General features: G+C 37.1%; 1 protein-coding gene across 7 annotated transcripts; it reads left to right on the top strand.

The window, feature by feature from the left end:
• The first annotated feature begins 595 nt into the window (after positions 1 to 595).
• LOC149577898 (uncharacterized) lies at positions 596 to 16,372 on the top strand. Of its 7 annotated transcripts, XM_089826335.1 has the most exons (11): positions 596 to 720; positions 1,306 to 1,818; positions 1,913 to 3,412; positions 3,491 to 3,565; positions 5,251 to 5,369; positions 5,480 to 5,659; positions 5,955 to 6,041; positions 15,217 to 15,300; positions 15,375 to 15,462; positions 15,550 to 15,722; positions 15,811 to 16,372. In XM_089826335.1, the coding sequence occupies exons 3-11, from the start codon at positions 2,872 to 2,874 to the stop codon at positions 16,042 to 16,044; spliced, it is 1,581 nt and encodes a 526-aa protein (XP_089682461.1). In that variant the 5' UTR covers positions 596 to 720; positions 1,306 to 1,818; positions 1,913 to 2,871; the 3' UTR covers positions 16,045 to 16,372. The 7 variants fall into 7 exon arrangements, 6 of the variants coding, with proteins under 6 accessions (XP_089682461.1, XP_089682452.1, XP_089682444.1 ...); XR_016364007.1 differs by lacking the exon at positions 15,811 to 16,372 and having other exon boundaries at positions 15,379 to 15,462; positions 15,550 to 15,692; XM_089826326.1 differs by having other exon boundaries at positions 3,500 to 3,565; positions 15,375 to 15,722.
• The last annotated feature ends 1,613 nt before the right edge of the window (positions 16,373 to 17,985 follow it).

The following is a 17,985-nucleotide window of genomic DNA, read 5'->3' as shown; positions in this document are numbered from 1 at the left end:
ATCAAATTCAAAACTTGGTTTTAATTTCGAATTCCACCTTTTTATTGGAAGAAACATCTTCCAAGTTTTGACCAAAATTGGAAGATGAAATTGAAAATTAGGTTATAATTTTAACCAACCAAACACCCATGTTTTCTGCAAAGCCTGGTTTTAACCCTGATAACCCGATTTTGACCCTCATCTTCCAGCAACCAAATGTCAATGAAACCATATTTAAATTCTACTCTTCGGAAAGCAGATACAGTTTTTAAACCAGTTTTGAGTGGAAAGGACAATGATCCTAGTGTTCTAACTCCAATGTTTGATTTATTAATGCATTAATATATTCGTTTCAAAGGAATTAATTAATGAACACTTCAAATCTTGGTGACGTCGGTGTACATGACAGTGACAATTCTTCTTTCCCCGCTCCTTCCTCTCCCTTGTATTTTTGTCATCCCAGTCGTTGAACTGTTGACTAACATGAGAATCGTACCATCTCTCCGCGTTTTACTTATTTCCCGCATCTTTCTTTTCCACTTGTATTGGCGACTTTTCTTCGGTGCCCTTTGCTGCTTTTCTTAGACGCGCCGCACAATTATTTAAGAAACAATACCCATTATTTATAAAAATACAACTTCTGATTTAGAAGAGCAATTCGAGCAAGCAAACAAAGCAGGATTTAGATTTGCAGAACAACCCAAGGCAAGCTATGGAATTCTATTTGCCAACCACTCCGCAGTAAGTATAATATGCTTCTGTTGTTGATTGATAAAATAATCAGAATTGTTATTGAGTTTTCAAAAGACAGTAGAAATCTGAACCTTGTTCTGATAAGTTTAGTGTGTTTAACCAGAGTTTAAGCCTCTATTTGTAATAAGTTTTGAACTTTCTTTCTGTAATTTAATGGGATTCTAACGAGATAAGGATAGGTAACTTCAACGCAAGAAAATATGGTTAAAGCACATAAAAATGAACACAGACTATTATTTCAATCATCTTGCAGTATTGCAAACTGTTGATGGGCAAGTTTCATGTGCTTTTCTTTCTCCATTTTTAAATTATACTTGTCTACCTTTCTGTATGTTTTTTTGGTCCTAATCCACTCCTTTAATTCACTTCATGTATCTAAACGCTCAGGCCTGTGGACACAAAATGTCTCTAACAAAGACATTTTCTATATGATTAATTGATAGTTTTTATTTTATTACTCTTATATGAAATCATTTATTTTTAGATCTACTGATGGACTCTTCTATGTTCTGGAGGCACCAGATTGTATCTCAAATTCGAGTATAAACATATTCATGTAATTTTCTTTTTCAGGTCTTCAGCTTGTGATCTGTTTGAACTGTACAAACTCTTCAGTAGACCTATGAATAGTTTTTGAATATTTGGCGCCAGGGGAGCTTCCTTTGCTCTGTAGTAGATGGATGGGTTGAAGAATTCAAGTTGAGGGCTGGCATTAATATTTGGTTGAACTCTAGGCGTTGTTTTTTTTGTCCTAAATCGTTATGGAAGTGCCACAGGAGCGCCGACCGAGGTTCAAGTTCAAGAAGATTCTTTTCCATGGAGGACCGTTGATGCCCCAGGGGTACCGTTTGGCAACGGTTGAAGAAATCAGAAGCAATTTACAAATTCTAGAGACAGAGAAAATACCCGTGAAGAAAATTAACCCTTTTTATGTTGAGCGTAGAGGTGACATTCGTCTTTTGGACGGATGGGTAACTGATAATTTCTCTCCTGTCAACGAAACCCCCAATTTCAACTGTGTTTGGAATGCTGTGGTCAAGAAGCAAACGTGGGATAGTGGCGAACAAAAATGGTAGAACTGCGCAGGTATAAAGATCTGTTGTAGCGTAAGTTGGGCTGTTTTACATTTATATCATTTCCTCATTTACTATATTCATGTCATGGATTGTGTTAATTACAGATTTGTACTCGTCTGGTAGCAACTCGTTAAGAAAAGAAGTATACAGAGGAGTAAAGCTTACTCCACGAGGGATAGATACCGCATGGTTACAGGCTTACTGTTATGAAGATGTGGAGGCGCTCTATTGGTTGTGGCTAAATTCCCCACACTTACTTGACCCAGCTTCGTTCACAAGGGAATGTCCAACTGAAGAAATCAATGGTCGTGAGATTCCTTTGAGGGAAATGGTGATGAGATACGAGAGTCGTGGAAACACTAGATCTCATCATGAGCTGAATATGACGAATCCGAGGGAAGAAACGCAGGCTGTTTTAAGATATGCAATCGACCGATCCAGAGATGGGCTTGAATGGACTTATTTGTATGGACCCACCTGGGCTGTATCTATGGTCGAATTCGCTATAGAAATACACGGGCAGACCTTTGTGGATACAGCCAACTCAATTGCATTCGTTAATGCAGAAGCCAATTCAATTTCATTCGTTAGTGCAGAAGCCATTCCCATAACCACAAAGTTCTTATCCTTATTATCACCAGATGGACTACAAACCCAGATTGACAATCTTCAACAACTTCCAGTTGCAAAGGTTTTGATTGAGGCAGTTTGAGGGTACACGGGTTTAGTGGAGCATTTGTTAAATCACGACAGGTATGCAATTGAGCTCCCGGAAAAAGTGGGCGACAAAGAAAAGTCGCTGTTCCATTATGCCCTGCCTCATGAACAAGTGTTTTCACTACTCATAAACAAATATGGAAATTCTTTTGATAACGTCATTACAAGAGAGGATACATTGGGAAGAAACGTTCTTCATTGGGCAGCAAAGAGACGTTACGCCTCAGATATCGTGGATCGTCTGCTGGAGCGTCCTGTTTCAAAGGAGCGAGAACGCCTAATTTATTCAAAGGACCACCAAAGCAGGACCCCATGGCACATTGCTGCTTTCAAAGAGGACATAGGAATGATTAACAAGCTTCTTCACTATCTTGGAGTCGTCGACTGTTCAACAAGAACAGACTACATTCAAGCAACCGATTCCTTTGGTCAAAGTGCCCTTCAAATAGCAGCAAGTGAAGGCCATTCTGAATTGGTGAAGATACTTATAAACGGAGGGTCATGCCCGCTCAAGGAACGTGATGGTCAGAGAAAAACAGCTTTGCATAATGCAGCCCAAGAGGAGAATCCAAAGGCGGCACTTGCCACATGTAGAGCACTGCTGGAGCATGATAGACTCTCTCCTTCTGAGCGCTCACTTTTGTTGTGGGCCTCTGCAACTCGCATTGGCACAGCTGACGAGATGGAAGATGTGCATAGAGAAGTGCAAAGATATCTTCAAACCAAAAAGAAAGAATACAGAGAACCTTTGCTACGAGCAGCGGCAATTAATGATAATGTTGAGATAGCGTGGGAGCTTCTCAGCAGAGGCGCTCACATTGCAGACATTTGTGATCAAGTTTGGACCAACAGTTTGCAGTCATCAGAGAAAAAGTGCGTTCAAAATGGTACATGTATTGATCAAATTCTCAAAGTCTTTTTCCTTGTTCTTTTACCAAATCTTACCCATTGTTGTAATTTTGTAGGGAGAGTAGTATTAAGTCACTTGGAGCATATAAAAGAGCAAGGACGAGATCAACCAAGTATGGAGGACAAACTTGGTAAGCGCTTCTTGTTACAAATATTGATTATGCCGTCTAAGAATGAAGACTTAATTTATTTAGCCGATAGCTATTCGTGGGAAATTTGTTTCCGAAAAATAAATTTTTGAGGGAAAATTTGCAAGAGTTTAGTCGGAAATTGAAAATCCTTCCCGTTTACTCCCCTCCACTTTTAACTCTTGTTTTGATATTTATTAGTTGTTATCTCCACTTTTAACTATTGTTTTTATTTTTTTATTTATTAGTTGTGATCTCGACATTAGCTTTCGCTGATGTTGTGATGTATTCAATTAACTTTTGATTTTTAAAATTGATTTAGATTTTAGTTTTTAAATTATTTTAATTTTTTTTATTAGTTTAATTTTATTTTAAATATTATTTTTTAGCTTCTATAATTTATTTAGTTAATAGAATATTTATAAGATATATTTTTTTCTATTTCTTTTATTAATTTTTCATAATAGAGTTTTTATGAATTTTTTTAAATGATTTTTTTTTAATATTTGATAAATTTAATTTAAATAAATAATATTTATTAATCTATTTAAAAGATTTTAGTAAATATTATGTTATTTAAATTTAAAAAATATTAATAATCTAATTTGTTCACATAAGATTATAATTTAAATATGCACTTTTAACTATTATTTTTCTTTTCTTATTTATTTAAAAAATAATTACATGTGATTTCCATATTAGATTATGTTGTGATCTCTATTTATTAAACTTTTTGATTTTTTAAATTGATTTAGGTTTTAGTTTTTAAATTATTTTAAATTATTTTTAATATTAGCTTATTTTATTTTTAAATTTTTTTTATCAGTTTTTATAATTTATTTAGTCAATTAAATATTTGTTAGATATGTCGCTTTTTTTTGTTTTTTTCTTATTAATTTTTCATAATAAATTTTTTGATGGATTTTTTTTTATGATTTCTTTTTTCATATTTGATAAATTTAATTTAATTGTAAAATATTGAAATTATTGAACACATTTCTTATGCAATGTTCAAATTTCTTAAATATTGTAAATTTTATATCTATTTTTTAATCTTCAACTTTTTTATTTTTGTATTTTCATTTTAAAAAAACTCATATTTACATTATTTAATGTTTATTCTACATTTTTCTCTTAAATCTCATCTCCTATCAATGCACTCATTGCATGTATAAAAGCATACGACTACTAGTGTTATATATGTAGAGAACTATGCTCTTGGCACAGTTATGCCATCCTTGTTGAAGATAACTAATAGTTTACATTCACCACTATTTGGAGTATATAGGTCTCCATGCATAATCAGCTGTACAATTAGTGTCATGCCTAATTTATAAGTTTTAATTGTAGTTTGCATGATTATGAGATATATGTTGAATGCATGAGATGTAAACAAATAGAACCAGCTATTTTTAAGAGATATCATTTTTATATAGTGATCTCAGATTATTGAATTTATTAAGTTGCACAATAGAAAGTGTGTCACAGCAACAAGGATTTGTAAAGACTTCATATCGGAGGCAATATATATTCAGAGATATAAAGAAAATATTCAGTTTATTAATGTCAAAGTTTATCCGTTTTCTCTCTTGTTCTGTTTTTTCTATTCTTCCCCTGTTTTCAGATTTTACAATATATTAGAGAAATTTATCTAGATTAATATTTGCCAATGCTTTATACTTGAACAGGACGATATGTCTTTGCCCAAGGTCTAGCTGCTCTGTTTCTAAATCGATTTATTGAATCTCCAATCACGGTGGGCATTTTTGGAGAATGGGGCATGGGAAAATCCAGTCTCATGTTTCAGGTACATTTTGTCAAAATCCTTTTAATAATAAATAATTCCAATCTACTCTGTTTTGACTCGTAAGTTTTCAGAAAACTGAAGTAATAGCTTTTACGCCTACATTTTGATAGACCGAAAAGATTCTACTCATAACGGCAGCTCAGCTAACATTTCCAAATCTTCTACCACGGGAGCAATTTGTTGGATTTAAAAACACCTCTCTTAGTGCAAGAGGCAAAAAGATATATCAACAGATTAACAGAGGGGTTCACAATTTATTAGGTCTATCAAGAGACGAATCCAAAGAACAGGTATAAGTGGAATTGATTACTTATTAAGGAATAGGTTAAATTTAAATGTAATTTAATCAGTTATTGCTTTTATAATCGATTGGGTAAGAATTTTTCATGAATGATATGGATGATCTATCATCGCAATTAAAGAGAGAACAAAGATAGATCACAGACTATGATCCATGAAGTTGAGTCCTTATACAATCAATTCCAAATACAGTAACTGAAAAATTCTAATGAATTATACAAACTTGCTCACATTTATTTATCTACACCTACTTCTGATAATGATTGGATGACTTGTTTGAAACAGAAACCCCTTGTCAATCTGCTCAAGGAATATCAAACCAGATATCATGATGTTTATAAGGCACTCGCATGCATGGATAATAATCAGATGGTAAGTGTGGAATCTTAACCCAATTAATAAAGACACTTTCAATGATAAAATATTGATTGGCTTTGATCTCTTGGCTCTTGTTTAGTTAAAATCAAACTCACGGCAAGAAGAACAAGCACATGCATTCAGAAGAGTTCCCCGAATTTTAACAATTCAATACAATGCGTGGCACTATAGAGATGAACATGAAGCTTGGGCAGGTCTAGGAGTCACAATCAGCAAAGAAATTGAGAAAGCAATGACGAGAGCTCAATGGATGAGTACTTGCTGGAGATATACTTGGGGTAAACATAGAGCGAGCATTTGGATCCAAGTATTTTTGCCTTGTCTACTAAGCATATTTCTTGCCGGGTGGGTTTGTTGGATAGTGTGGATGCTGCTGAAGCAAGAGAAATTCCATGGTTTAAAGTACGGATCCATACCTCTTACTATTATACCAATTGTATGGGTTGTACTGAAATCAGTTACTTCTGTCATGTCCCTCTCTTAGCAACATAATTATAACAGGGGATTTGCCTATCATTGACTCTCGTAGGAAAATAATTATGGGAAGAGGGTCGATTTTGTCTTCCAATTAAGTAAGCGGGGCCTACTCATTCCAATATTAAATAAAGGTTGTATTCTAACTTTATAAAGTTAATTATTTAATTTTATAAAGTTAATATTTGTAGTGCAAGATGATTCCGGATAATTTCCAGAAACTTCCCGGCAAGGAGATAAATAGAGGACATAGGGCTCCCTTTGAAGGCAAGCGATTTGTGGATTCAATTTCTTTTTCAATTGAGGCAATTTGTAGCCATTGGTCTGCAAAATTCCCATGAGATCTCTGAGAACGAAAACTCTCTTAGATCTGCATAACTGAGGAGGTGGGATATCTTCTGAAGGGTTGCACATTAGAGATGGTCTTCAGCCATTTCATGCTGAAACTATTTTGGATCGTTGCCGGAGTGACGTCTTGGAGCTCCGAGGATTGGTGAAATTAGAATCATTTAGCCAACAACAACAGTCAGGGTATTTGTGAAGAACAAACGATGAGCCAACCAACGCATCAGGAGCAGATTAATCGTGCATCCGTTTGGGGTCATTTGATTTCATGAACGGAATCGTTTTAACAGAAGCGCACTGGATTTACATACTGGTCAAACTTACCCTGCAATCTGTGGACTTTACATTCCCGTTGGGGGCGCGATAACCAGCACAGTCTTCCCTCATCGCCACCGAATCGCTAGGGATACTGTGGGCACGGAATGATGATCCGTCGGCCGACCAGATGATTGGGATCGGCGGTTAGATTAGCAGATTTCCAAGTTTATTTGCGGAGGGCCGGCAAAAGGTTTAGGGGTGCACTCGTTTCCTATCGACTTCTTCCCTCCTTGCAACCACTGGCTCCGCCTCTTGACAGAGCGGGTAAGTAGCAGATGAAGCGCATCCTTAAGGAACAGGGTAGCTGCGGCAGAAGAAGACACCATCCATCGACCAACAGACTTCCACGGCAGGCTGTACAGAGAAGAGACAACCTACATTCCCTCCAACCTAGGATAGCTGAATCAAAATCATTCGATTTCCAGGTTTTGTTTATTGTTCAGTTGTAATGCTTCCAGACTATTATTTTCCAATTAATTGCTAATAAAAGTAAGGGAATCATATTTCTTGCATATTCATCGTGGCATTAAGATTCGATGTGATGAATAGACATTATCAAGTATCGTTACTTCAGTGTCTCATCCTGAGAGGTTTACTCAGAGGTGATCCAAGACTGAATGCAGACTGATTGACCCAAAGTGTCGAACTCCTAAAGTAACAAGTTTTTTTTTGGGGAGCTGAAGAGGATATAATAACCTGTTAGGGTTATTTCAGTGGTATCAGAGCAGTAATCCTGCCATCCTGATTGGGTAAAGATACTTTAATTCTCAGTATTATATTCGCAAGAAAACCATATTCAAGGACGGAGATATGGGTGAAAGACAGAGTCCGCCAAGATTTCCCAGAGTCGACGATGATGAAACCAGAGAATTTTACAGAACCATGACTACCGGACAACAAGAAATAACTCAGACACTACAGGCTTTGACTACCATAATGGAAAGAGTTATTCAGCCCAGGATTCAGGATCAAGGAAGAGGCACATCTGACCACGATGATAGGAGTGTGGCCGGATCACAAGGTGCTCCTAGGCGCAGATCATGGACAGCAAATAGGCCTACTCGTCCCACCTTCCTAAGGGAAGAGGCTCAGGAGATGGGAGAAGACGATGCACCAGAAGATTTCCAGGATGATCTTAGGGCTGCTACAGCAGAATGGCAGGCATTACCCCCGCATGTGCGTGAATTATTAAACTTCGATCGATATCTAAACCAAAGAAGGGAACATATGAGGAACAGCCGCCAAAATAGGAGACCTAGAGGAGGTTATGATAGCGAGTTACAGCGAGCTGTCAGTAAACTTACTTTACCCTTTTTCGATGGAAGTGGTCAGATGACGGCACAAGCTTGGATTCATAAGTTGGACACCTTTCTAGCATTAAGGCCTATGTCTGAAATAGATGCCATCAGATATGCTACCTTGCATCTGGAAGGCGCAGCTCATGACTGGTGGTCACATGGAATGGTTACTTTGCAACACAACCAGGTAACAACGTATCAAGACTTTGTAGATAGATTAGTTGAACGTTTTGATAAGAAGGATCCAGAAATTTATTTTCGCGACCTTGCACAATTAAGACAGACTGGCAATGTCGAGGTTTATATTAGTGAATTTCAGAGGTTGTCAGTCATGGTACCAGATGTATCGGAAAGGAGGTTAGTTATCTTATTTACAGAAGGATTGTCTGAACCCCTCAAGGGATGGATTAAGGCATTTGACCCACCAACACTGCAGGAAGCCATGAGGAAAGCACGAAGTATGGAACTTACAGCTCCTTCTAGCCGGTTCACTCCCAGGAGTACTACCTCTTTCAAAGACAATAGGAAGTTTGATAAAAATAAAGGGAAGAGCATTGAAACAAAAGGGAAATCTACCACGCCCCTAGATACAGAGGCATTAAATGACTTACGAAGGAAGAAATTATGCTTCTATTGCAAAGGTCCATATGACAGAGATCATGATTGTCCCTTGCGACCAAAAGGAAAAGCCAATAGAGTTATGTGGGCATATTACGAAGGATCAGATTCCGACAGTGCGGCAAAAGAGGATGAACACACTGGTTCAGAATCTGAGGAAGAGACAGGAAAGTCAGAACTAAAAGAAGAACCTGAATTGCATCTACAGCAAGGGCGTTTGTCTAGCATTCAACAGGAAGGATCTTTCAGATTACGTGGCGTCCTAGCAGGACAGAAGGTAATTACATTAGTTGATACTGGAGCTACACATAACTTCATTGATGCAAGATTGGTTGAGCGTCGTGGTATTAAGACAGAAGAATTTGAAGGTCTTCGTGTACAGGTTGCTGACGGATACACTCTTAAGTGTAACAAGATAGTCAGAGACATGCCTTTACGCTTGAATAATTATGAGTTCAAAGCGGATTACCACGTGGTCAATATGGGTGATTTGGATATCGTTTTAGGCATGACATGGTTACGTTTATTGGGTGAGGTTACCTTTCGACTCAGGGACATGGAGATTAAGTTCGAAGTAGATGGGAGGCAGCATGTATTGAGAGCTATTCGGAATAGTGATATCCGAACGATCTCTCTTAGACGATTGGAAAGATTGGTGAGACATGAAGATCTTGAATGGGCAGCCATGTGTACTCTCATGCCTACACAGGAGGAACAACCAAAGACAGAATATCATCCCGACATATAGATATTGAGGAAAAGGTATAGTAAGGTATTCAACGATATCCCACCTGGTACACCACCTGATAGAGGGATCGAGCACATCATCGAATTGGAAGAAGGCGCTAAACCAATTATGATCACTCCATACAGGCATCCCAAAAGGCTTAAAGATGAGATAGAAAAAACCATCAAGGAGCTTCTCGCGATGGGACACATCAGACCTAGTAAGTCTCCTTTTGCTTCTTCAGTAGTTTTGGTTAAGAAGAAAGATGGTTCATTACGGATGTGTATAGATTACAGGATGCTGAATAAGAAAACCATTAAGAATAGATATCCTATTCCACGGATTGATGAGCTAATAGATGAACTGCATGGGGCATGCTACTTTAGTAAGATTGATTTGAGATCAAGTTACCACCAGATTAGAGTCAGAGAACAGGACATTGAGAAGACGGCATTCAGGTGCCATTGTGGGCATTTTGAGTTTGTAGTGATGCCATTTGGATTGACCAATGCACCAGCTACTTTCCAGTCCACCATGAATAAGGTCTTCCATCATCAGCTGAGAAAATTCATGTTGGTATTCTTTGATGATATCTTGGTATACAGTTGAACATGGCAGGAGCACATGACGCATCTAGAAACAGTATTGAAGACCTTGCAAGAAGAGTCCTTGTATGCCAAAGAGTCCAAATGCGATTTGGGAATGATTGAGTTGTTATACTTAGGTCATATTATCAGCCGAGAAGGAGTACGGATGGATCCTGATAAGATTCGTGCTATTGTGGAGTGGCCTACTCCTGAGAACCTAACCCAGTTAAGAGGATTCCTTGGGTTATGTGGCTTCTACCGCAGATTTGTTTGCGGGTATTCACGACACGCGGCCCCTATAACAGACTTGCTTAAAAGGGGAGCTTTCGTTTGGACAGCAAAGGCACAGGCTTGTTTTGACAGATTCAAGGAGATCATGACTTCATGTCCGGTACTAGCATTGCCTGATTTCTCGAAACCATTTGAACTCCAGTGTGATGCCTCAGGAGATGGTATTGGGACTGTTTTAATGCAGGATAAACACCCAATTGCATATGAAAGCAGGAAACTTCGTGGGCCAGAGAGATCATTCAGCATTTACGATAAGGAGATGTTAGCTATCATGCATGCACTAGCTAAGTTCAGGCAGTACTTAGTAGGTGGCAAATTCTGCATAAAAACTGACCACAATAGTTTAAGACATTTCCTCGGCCAAAGGGATCTCAATGATAGGCAGCAGAAATGGGTCAGTAAGTTACAGGCATATGACTTCGATATATCTTATGTTAAGGGCACACAGAATGTGGTAGCAGATGCCTTGTCACGCAGACCACATCTTAGTTCAATGATTGAGATCTCTGAGGATTGGAAGCATCTGATTATTGCAGAATATGCCAGAGATTCATGGGCATCTAGGATAGTTGATGGGACACTTGTTGATACCAAGTATACACTTGTGGATGAATTGATTATTTACAAGAGCAGGATATTTTTAGTCCCAGGATCGAAGGTGAAGCAGTTCATTATGCGAGCTCTTCATGATTCACCTATAGCTGGTCACCCCGGATACTTTAAAACATATAGACGGGTGCGAGAACGGTTTACATGGAAAGGACTTAAGAAGGATGTTTTGCAGTATGTTCGTGAGTGTTCCGTTTGCCAACAGAATAAACAGGAGCACACCTTTCCAGCGGGGCTTCTACAACCACTTCCCATTCCGTGTCAGAAGTGGGAATGCATATCCATGGATTTCATTACTGGGTTGCCCAAGGTTCAAGGACGTGATTGTATTTATGTGGTGGTGGATAGGCTAACAAAATATGCTCATTTCTTTCCCATCACCACTACTTATACTGCAGCACAGGTAGCTGAAGTATTCTTCAGGAAGGTTTTCAGGTTACATGGGATACCCCACAGTATTGTCAGTGATAGGGATAGTAGATTCTTGAGTCATTTCTGGCAAGAGGTGTTTCGATTATGCGGCACTGAGCTCACACCCAGTACTAGTTATCACCCGCAAACCGATGGTCAGACGGAAATAGTAAACAAATGGGTGGAAGGCTACTTGAGGAATTACGTAGCTGATCAGCAGAAGGCTTGGGTAAGATGGATTTATTTGTGTGAGTATTGCTATAACACCACTTTCCACATGTCTATCCAAATGACACCTTTTCGAGCGTTATACGGCTATGATACACCCAGTTTCATTGACTTATTGATGAGTGATGTTCGGGTTCCACGTGCTGGGGATTTACTGCAAGAAAGTCAAGATATCATTAGCTCTCTACGTGATAACATCACTCGAGCACAGAATCAGTATAAGCAATACGCAGATCAAAAGAGGACGGAGAGAAGCTTTGAGGTGGGCGACATGGTTTACTTAATGCTTCAACCATTTCGACAATCTACTCTCAAAAAGAGTGGGTCAGAGAAGCTTAAACCCAGGTATTATGGACCTTTCAGGATCAGTAGGCGAATAGGGGAATTGGCTTATGAACTTGAGCTTCCAGCAGATAGCAAAGTATATAATGTGTTTCATGTATCACGTCTCAAAAAGGCATTGGGACAGAATGTGATACCTTCTGCAGTCTTGCCGCCTCTGGATGATGAAGGGAAATTGATCATGGTACCGGAATTCATTTTAGGAAGCAGAGAAAAACAGCTCCGCCGAAGAGTAATCAGAGAATATTTGGTTAAATGGAAGGATCTACCAGTCGAAGATGCTACTTGGGAGAATGAGACCATTTTGCAGCATCCAGCTCTGAGATTGCTTGAGGGCAAGCAATATCTGGAAGGGCGGACTGTCATGTCCCTCTCTTAGCAACATAATTATAACAGGGAATTTGCCTATCATTGACTCTCGTAGGCAAATAATTATGGGAAGAGGGTCGATTTTGTCTTCCAATTAAGTAAGCGGGGCCTACTCATTCCAATATTAAATAAAGGTTGTATTCTAACTTTATAAAGTTAATTATTTAATTTTATAAAGTTAATATTTGTAGTGCAAGATGATTCCGGATAATTTCCAGAAACTTTCCGGCAAGGAGATAAATAGAGGACATAGGGCTCCCTTTGAAGGCAAGCGATTTGTGGATTCAATTTCTTTTTCAATTGAGGCAATTTGTAGCCATTGGTCTGCAAATTCCCATGAGATCTCTGAGAACGAAAACTCTCTTAGATCTGCATAACTGAGGAGGTGGGATATCTTCCGAAGGGTTGCACATTGGAGATGGTCTTCAGCCATTTCATGCTGAAACTATTTTGGATCGTTGCCGGAGTGACGTCTTGGAGCTCCGAGGATTGGTGAAATTAGAATCATTTAGCCAACAACAACAGTCAGGGTATTTGTGAAGAACAAACGATGAGCCAACCAACGCATCAGGAGCAGATTAATCGTGCATCCGTTTGGGGTCATTTGATTTCATGAACGGAATCGTTTTAACAGAAGCGCACTGGATTTACATACTGGTCAAACTTACCCTGCAATCTGTGGACTTTACATTCCCGTTGGGGGCGCGATAACCAGCATAGTCTTCCCTCATCGCCACCGAATCGCTAGGGATACTGTGGGCACGGAATGATGATCCGTCGGCCGACCAGATGATTGGGATCGGCGGTTAGATTAGCAGATTTCCAAGTTTATTTGTGGAGGGCCGGCAAAAGGTTTAGGGGTGCACTCGTTTCCTATCGGCTTCTTCCCTCCTTGCAACCACTGGCTCCGCCTCTTGACAGAGCGGGTAAGTAGCAGATGAAGCGCATCCTTAAGGAACAGGGTAGCCGCGGCAGAAGAAGACACCATCCATCGACCAGCAGACTTCCCACGGCAGGCTGTACAGAGAAGAGACAACCTACATTCCCTCCAACCTAGGATAGCTGAATCAAAATCATTCGATTTCCAGGTTTTGTTTATTGTTCAGTTGTAATGCTTCCAGACTATTATTTTCCAATTAATTGCTAATAAAAGTAAGGGAATCATATTTCTTGCGTATTCATCGTGGCATTAAGATTCGATGTGATGAATAGACATTATCAAGTATCGTTACTTCAGTGTCTCATCCTGAGAGGTTTACTCAGAGGTGATCCAAGACTGAATGCAGACTGATTGACCCAAAGTGTCGAACTCCTAAAGTAACAAGTTTTTTTTTGGGGAGCTGAAGAGGATATAATAACCTGTTAGGGTTATTTCAACTTCTGTTATCAAACCTGTGAGCACTCAAATGCTGGGTTATATTACAGTACCAAATCATAAAAGTCACCTTGGCTATCAGGAGGGTGTTATAAATGACATCAACTTCCTGAAAAAGGAACTCGGAAAACAACCACATTGGTTTTTCTCTTTCATTTTATGGTGTTGGAATTGGTTTGGTTTATATGTTGATAATGTCAAAAATACAAGTATCCCGAAATGCATGCCAGCCTCTGGACATGACATTCGAATAGTGACCTTTGTCGATGACTTGGATAGATGTGAAGAAAAGGTCGTATTGAAGGTATGTGAAATTCAATTTCTATGGGGTCATTTAATGAGTTTTCTTTAATTTTTTTTTGTTTAAATGGTCCCTATATGTTTTCCTTTGTCGCACAGGTGCTATCAGCAATAAATCTGGTCTTAACCGAATGCAAAATCAATGTCATACTGGGGATGGACAAAAAAATGATTGAAAGAGCAATTGGGGAAAATTTCAAAGGTGCAGATAATTATGTAGCAGAAAAGTTTATCAGCAAAATTATTCAAATCCCTTTAAGCTTGCCAGACCCCACAGTTCAAGATTCAAATAGCTTTCTAGAATACCACTTAAGACATAAAATCCCACCAGAATGTAAGCTTGCAGTTCATATTACTGTCATACTCATTATAGCATTATATATAATGGTGAATAGATCTCTTTTAAGTTTCGTTACTATATATGTAGTTTGTTTCCGTCAGACATGTTTTATCCGTAAAAAATATAAGATTTGTTTATTTATTGTTCCATTCTACAAATATAGAAAAGAAGAATGTTTCTCAAAGCCAACGCGGTCTAGTACTCTCCATGGAATCTCGGGAGGGTACGTAGTTGCAGTTCTGAAAATCGCTCCAGTTCATGTTTGCATGGGTTAGATTTAATTATTTTCGGTATTATTGAAATATCATATTGTTGTGTTTCCATTTATTAAAAAAATATTAGTTTTATATCTATTATATTTATTTATTGAGATTTTTACATAATTTTAATTATTGTTGAATCCATTTTATAAAGAGATTTGGTGTGTTGCCCATCAAAGTCCCCTTGATAACTTGTATTTTGATAGATGGTTCGATGTCATTAAATGTTTAATATGAAACTAATATTATTTGTTAGTTCAATTGTTCCAACGAACAGAGATCAATGATGGGGCAAGGGAAGGGGAAAATGGTGATATGGTGTTGCATGTATCATCGGAGGAATTGGAACGAAGCAATAGAGGTAGACAACAAAATACTTTCATTTGTGTACTTTCCATGATGATCTATTTGAATTACTAAATAAACTTCTATTAGACAGCAATCATTGAGAGAGCATTAGACTGGTGGAAGAAGCTTGGACAGCCGTACAATGAAGATCTTAATTCATTGAGATCTGCAAAAGGTGTAAGATTAATTAGAGAAATATTGCTACCAAACTATACTAGTAAAGAAGCTGATCTTTTTTATAAGTTGAAGAATTCCACTACAGGAAACCAGAAACTTCCCAGAGAGTGGAAGTGCTTATTAAACTACAATAAATTTGGATGGTACGTTCTATCCCTAATAGTAAACGTATATTGCTTACCAACGTGGAGGGAGGAGTTTGTTGGATGGGTATTTGTTTGCTGGCAATGGAAAAATGAAATGAACCATCTAATCAAGGTAGGAAGAATAAGCAGGTGTTTGTCTAGAAAAAATATTTGATATACAAAGAGCTCAATCTAATTAGTGCTTTTTGTGTGTAACACAGGTATGGAACACTATTGCTATTGAGCAGGATAATGGTAGAAACAAACAACGTTTCCATGGGCCTTCACTTCATCAACTTGTTACCAAAGTAAATGATCAGGGTATATCCCAAAACAACTTTTCAAGGATAACAGAGGCATTAATAATTCAAGATGTTTCAATGGAAGGGATTCAATTGTTTCAACAATTTCAATTTCATTGCGAAATTGATTGTCTTCCATGGCCTTGTAGGTGATCAATTGAAACATCTATTTATCGGAAAGTTATATCTTATTATGTAACCAAAGGGCTATAATACACCCTCAGCCTTCACCAAAGACTCATGTTGAAGGTGCATGACCAATGTGTTGTTGGCATGAAGGATGTGTGTGTTTTTAGCTTGTAGTTTTATTACTAGTCTAGTAATGCATGTATGCATAGTTTAGTTTTAAGCATTCTATTTTACAAAACATTGAACAAACTATTCACAACAAAGGGATAATAAGTTATTTTCATTGATTTGCAGCAATTTATGATCACCCTATTTTGGGTAGAGATTTATTTGATCGCTAACATTTACACCATTTCTAACTATATACTTTGATTGTTGATCATCCTATGGAAATATTGTGTAAGTTGTTCAAGTGAATGAAGATAGATATGGATAACAAATTTAGACACAAATACATTATTCAAGTGCTACTACACTTTATCTTTTATTGATCAGTTGATGAAATAATGCAATAGAGATTCAACTCTATTGTACTCATAGTACTTCATTAGTTGGAACTTGCATGGTACTCAAACTATTACAAACGGCTTCTTAAAATAGAAAATCCTAGAAATTATGTAGGTTGACTTGTCAACAAAAATTGTATAAGCAAACTAAAAGAGCATGCCTTACCAGGGCCTTGTCAAGTACACGATTATTTCCCTCAATCCATCTTTATCTTTATTTTATTTTCATCATTTTTAGTATTACTCTTTATGATTTATAGGTATTTTTCACAAATTTATTAATTTTTTTTGATAAATTTCAATTTCAATGTTGGTTGATAAAGTGCAAACAATGTCACTATGATCAATAATTACATGATGAACTTAAGTTTGATATACTGTTTTATATTTAGGACTTATTCAAAGAGAAATATTTTTTTTAATTATTTAATTATAATAATTACAATTAACTCTAGGAGAGAAAATTGAAAACAAATAAAATAAAGGGAAAAAAATATGAAAGCATGTCATTATCCTCAATATGCAACCGTTGCATATTTTAATTCTTTTTTACAATGCTTATATTCTATCCTTAAGTAGTAGATGTTCCACTTAAATAGGGAAATATTTCATTTTATTATTTTCCCTTAATTAAAATTTAGGATGGAAACACTCCAACTTCTTAATTTTCAATAGAAATTACAATTAAGCAATTGCATAGGGACATGGAGTTAGTCAATCTTAAATTTGAACAATTTCCTTAAATGTGAAGAACCAAAAGTTTGATTCTTAGTTTGAATACTATACTAACAAAGAAATAAAAAACAATTTCTTTGATTGACAAAAGCTATTTGCAAAGATAATTTTCAAAGATTTAAAAACTAAACCAACTCCTTTGGATGACTCAAACTATGAAGAAATGTAATAGGCTAGGTGAAGGTATATAAGAATAGTCTATCATCCTCATTAAGAAACATTCAAGAACCTAGTATTTGAGCAGCAACAATGATAATGCATATTTGCAAGTTAGTATCGCATCATAATTTCATATACCATTCAACAAGGAGTCCAACAAAACATAATATAATGTAGTATAATTGAGTTTGAAATAAGGAAATAATGCCACTTGTTGAATCTTCACTTTGGAATGTGGGATCTTAGACACTTGTAAAATTCAAAAGTGCATTCTCCTTTAAGAGGCCAAAAAATAATTCATGAAAATAAATTGCAAATATTGGAGAAGGTGAAAGAAGCTCTCAAATGCCTACTTAGAATATCTTCTACCATACTTGTTAAAAGTGTTGATTTTATTTTCCTTTTAGAGCTAGATTCTGTGATGAGGCCTTACAATTTGAGATATCAAAGGTTGGATGTGAAATGCATGGTCACAACATTTGGTTCTATGAGTTCTAAAAGGCAAATTTTATATAGCATGCACTCAAATGATTTTTTTTAAAGGATTTATGAGAGTCTTCTAGGA

The sequence above is a fragment of the Cupressus sempervirens genome, chromosome 1 (genome assembly GCF_028749045.1).
Source record: "Cupressus sempervirens isolate cs-2001-9-10 chromosome 1, ASM2874904v1, whole genome shotgun sequence".
Taxonomy (NCBI): Eukaryota; Viridiplantae; Streptophyta; class Pinopsida; order Cupressales; family Cupressaceae; genus Cupressus; species Cupressus sempervirens.
The sequence above is the reverse complement of the archived record's forward strand: the minus strand, read 5'-3'. Positions and strand labels throughout refer to the sequence as shown.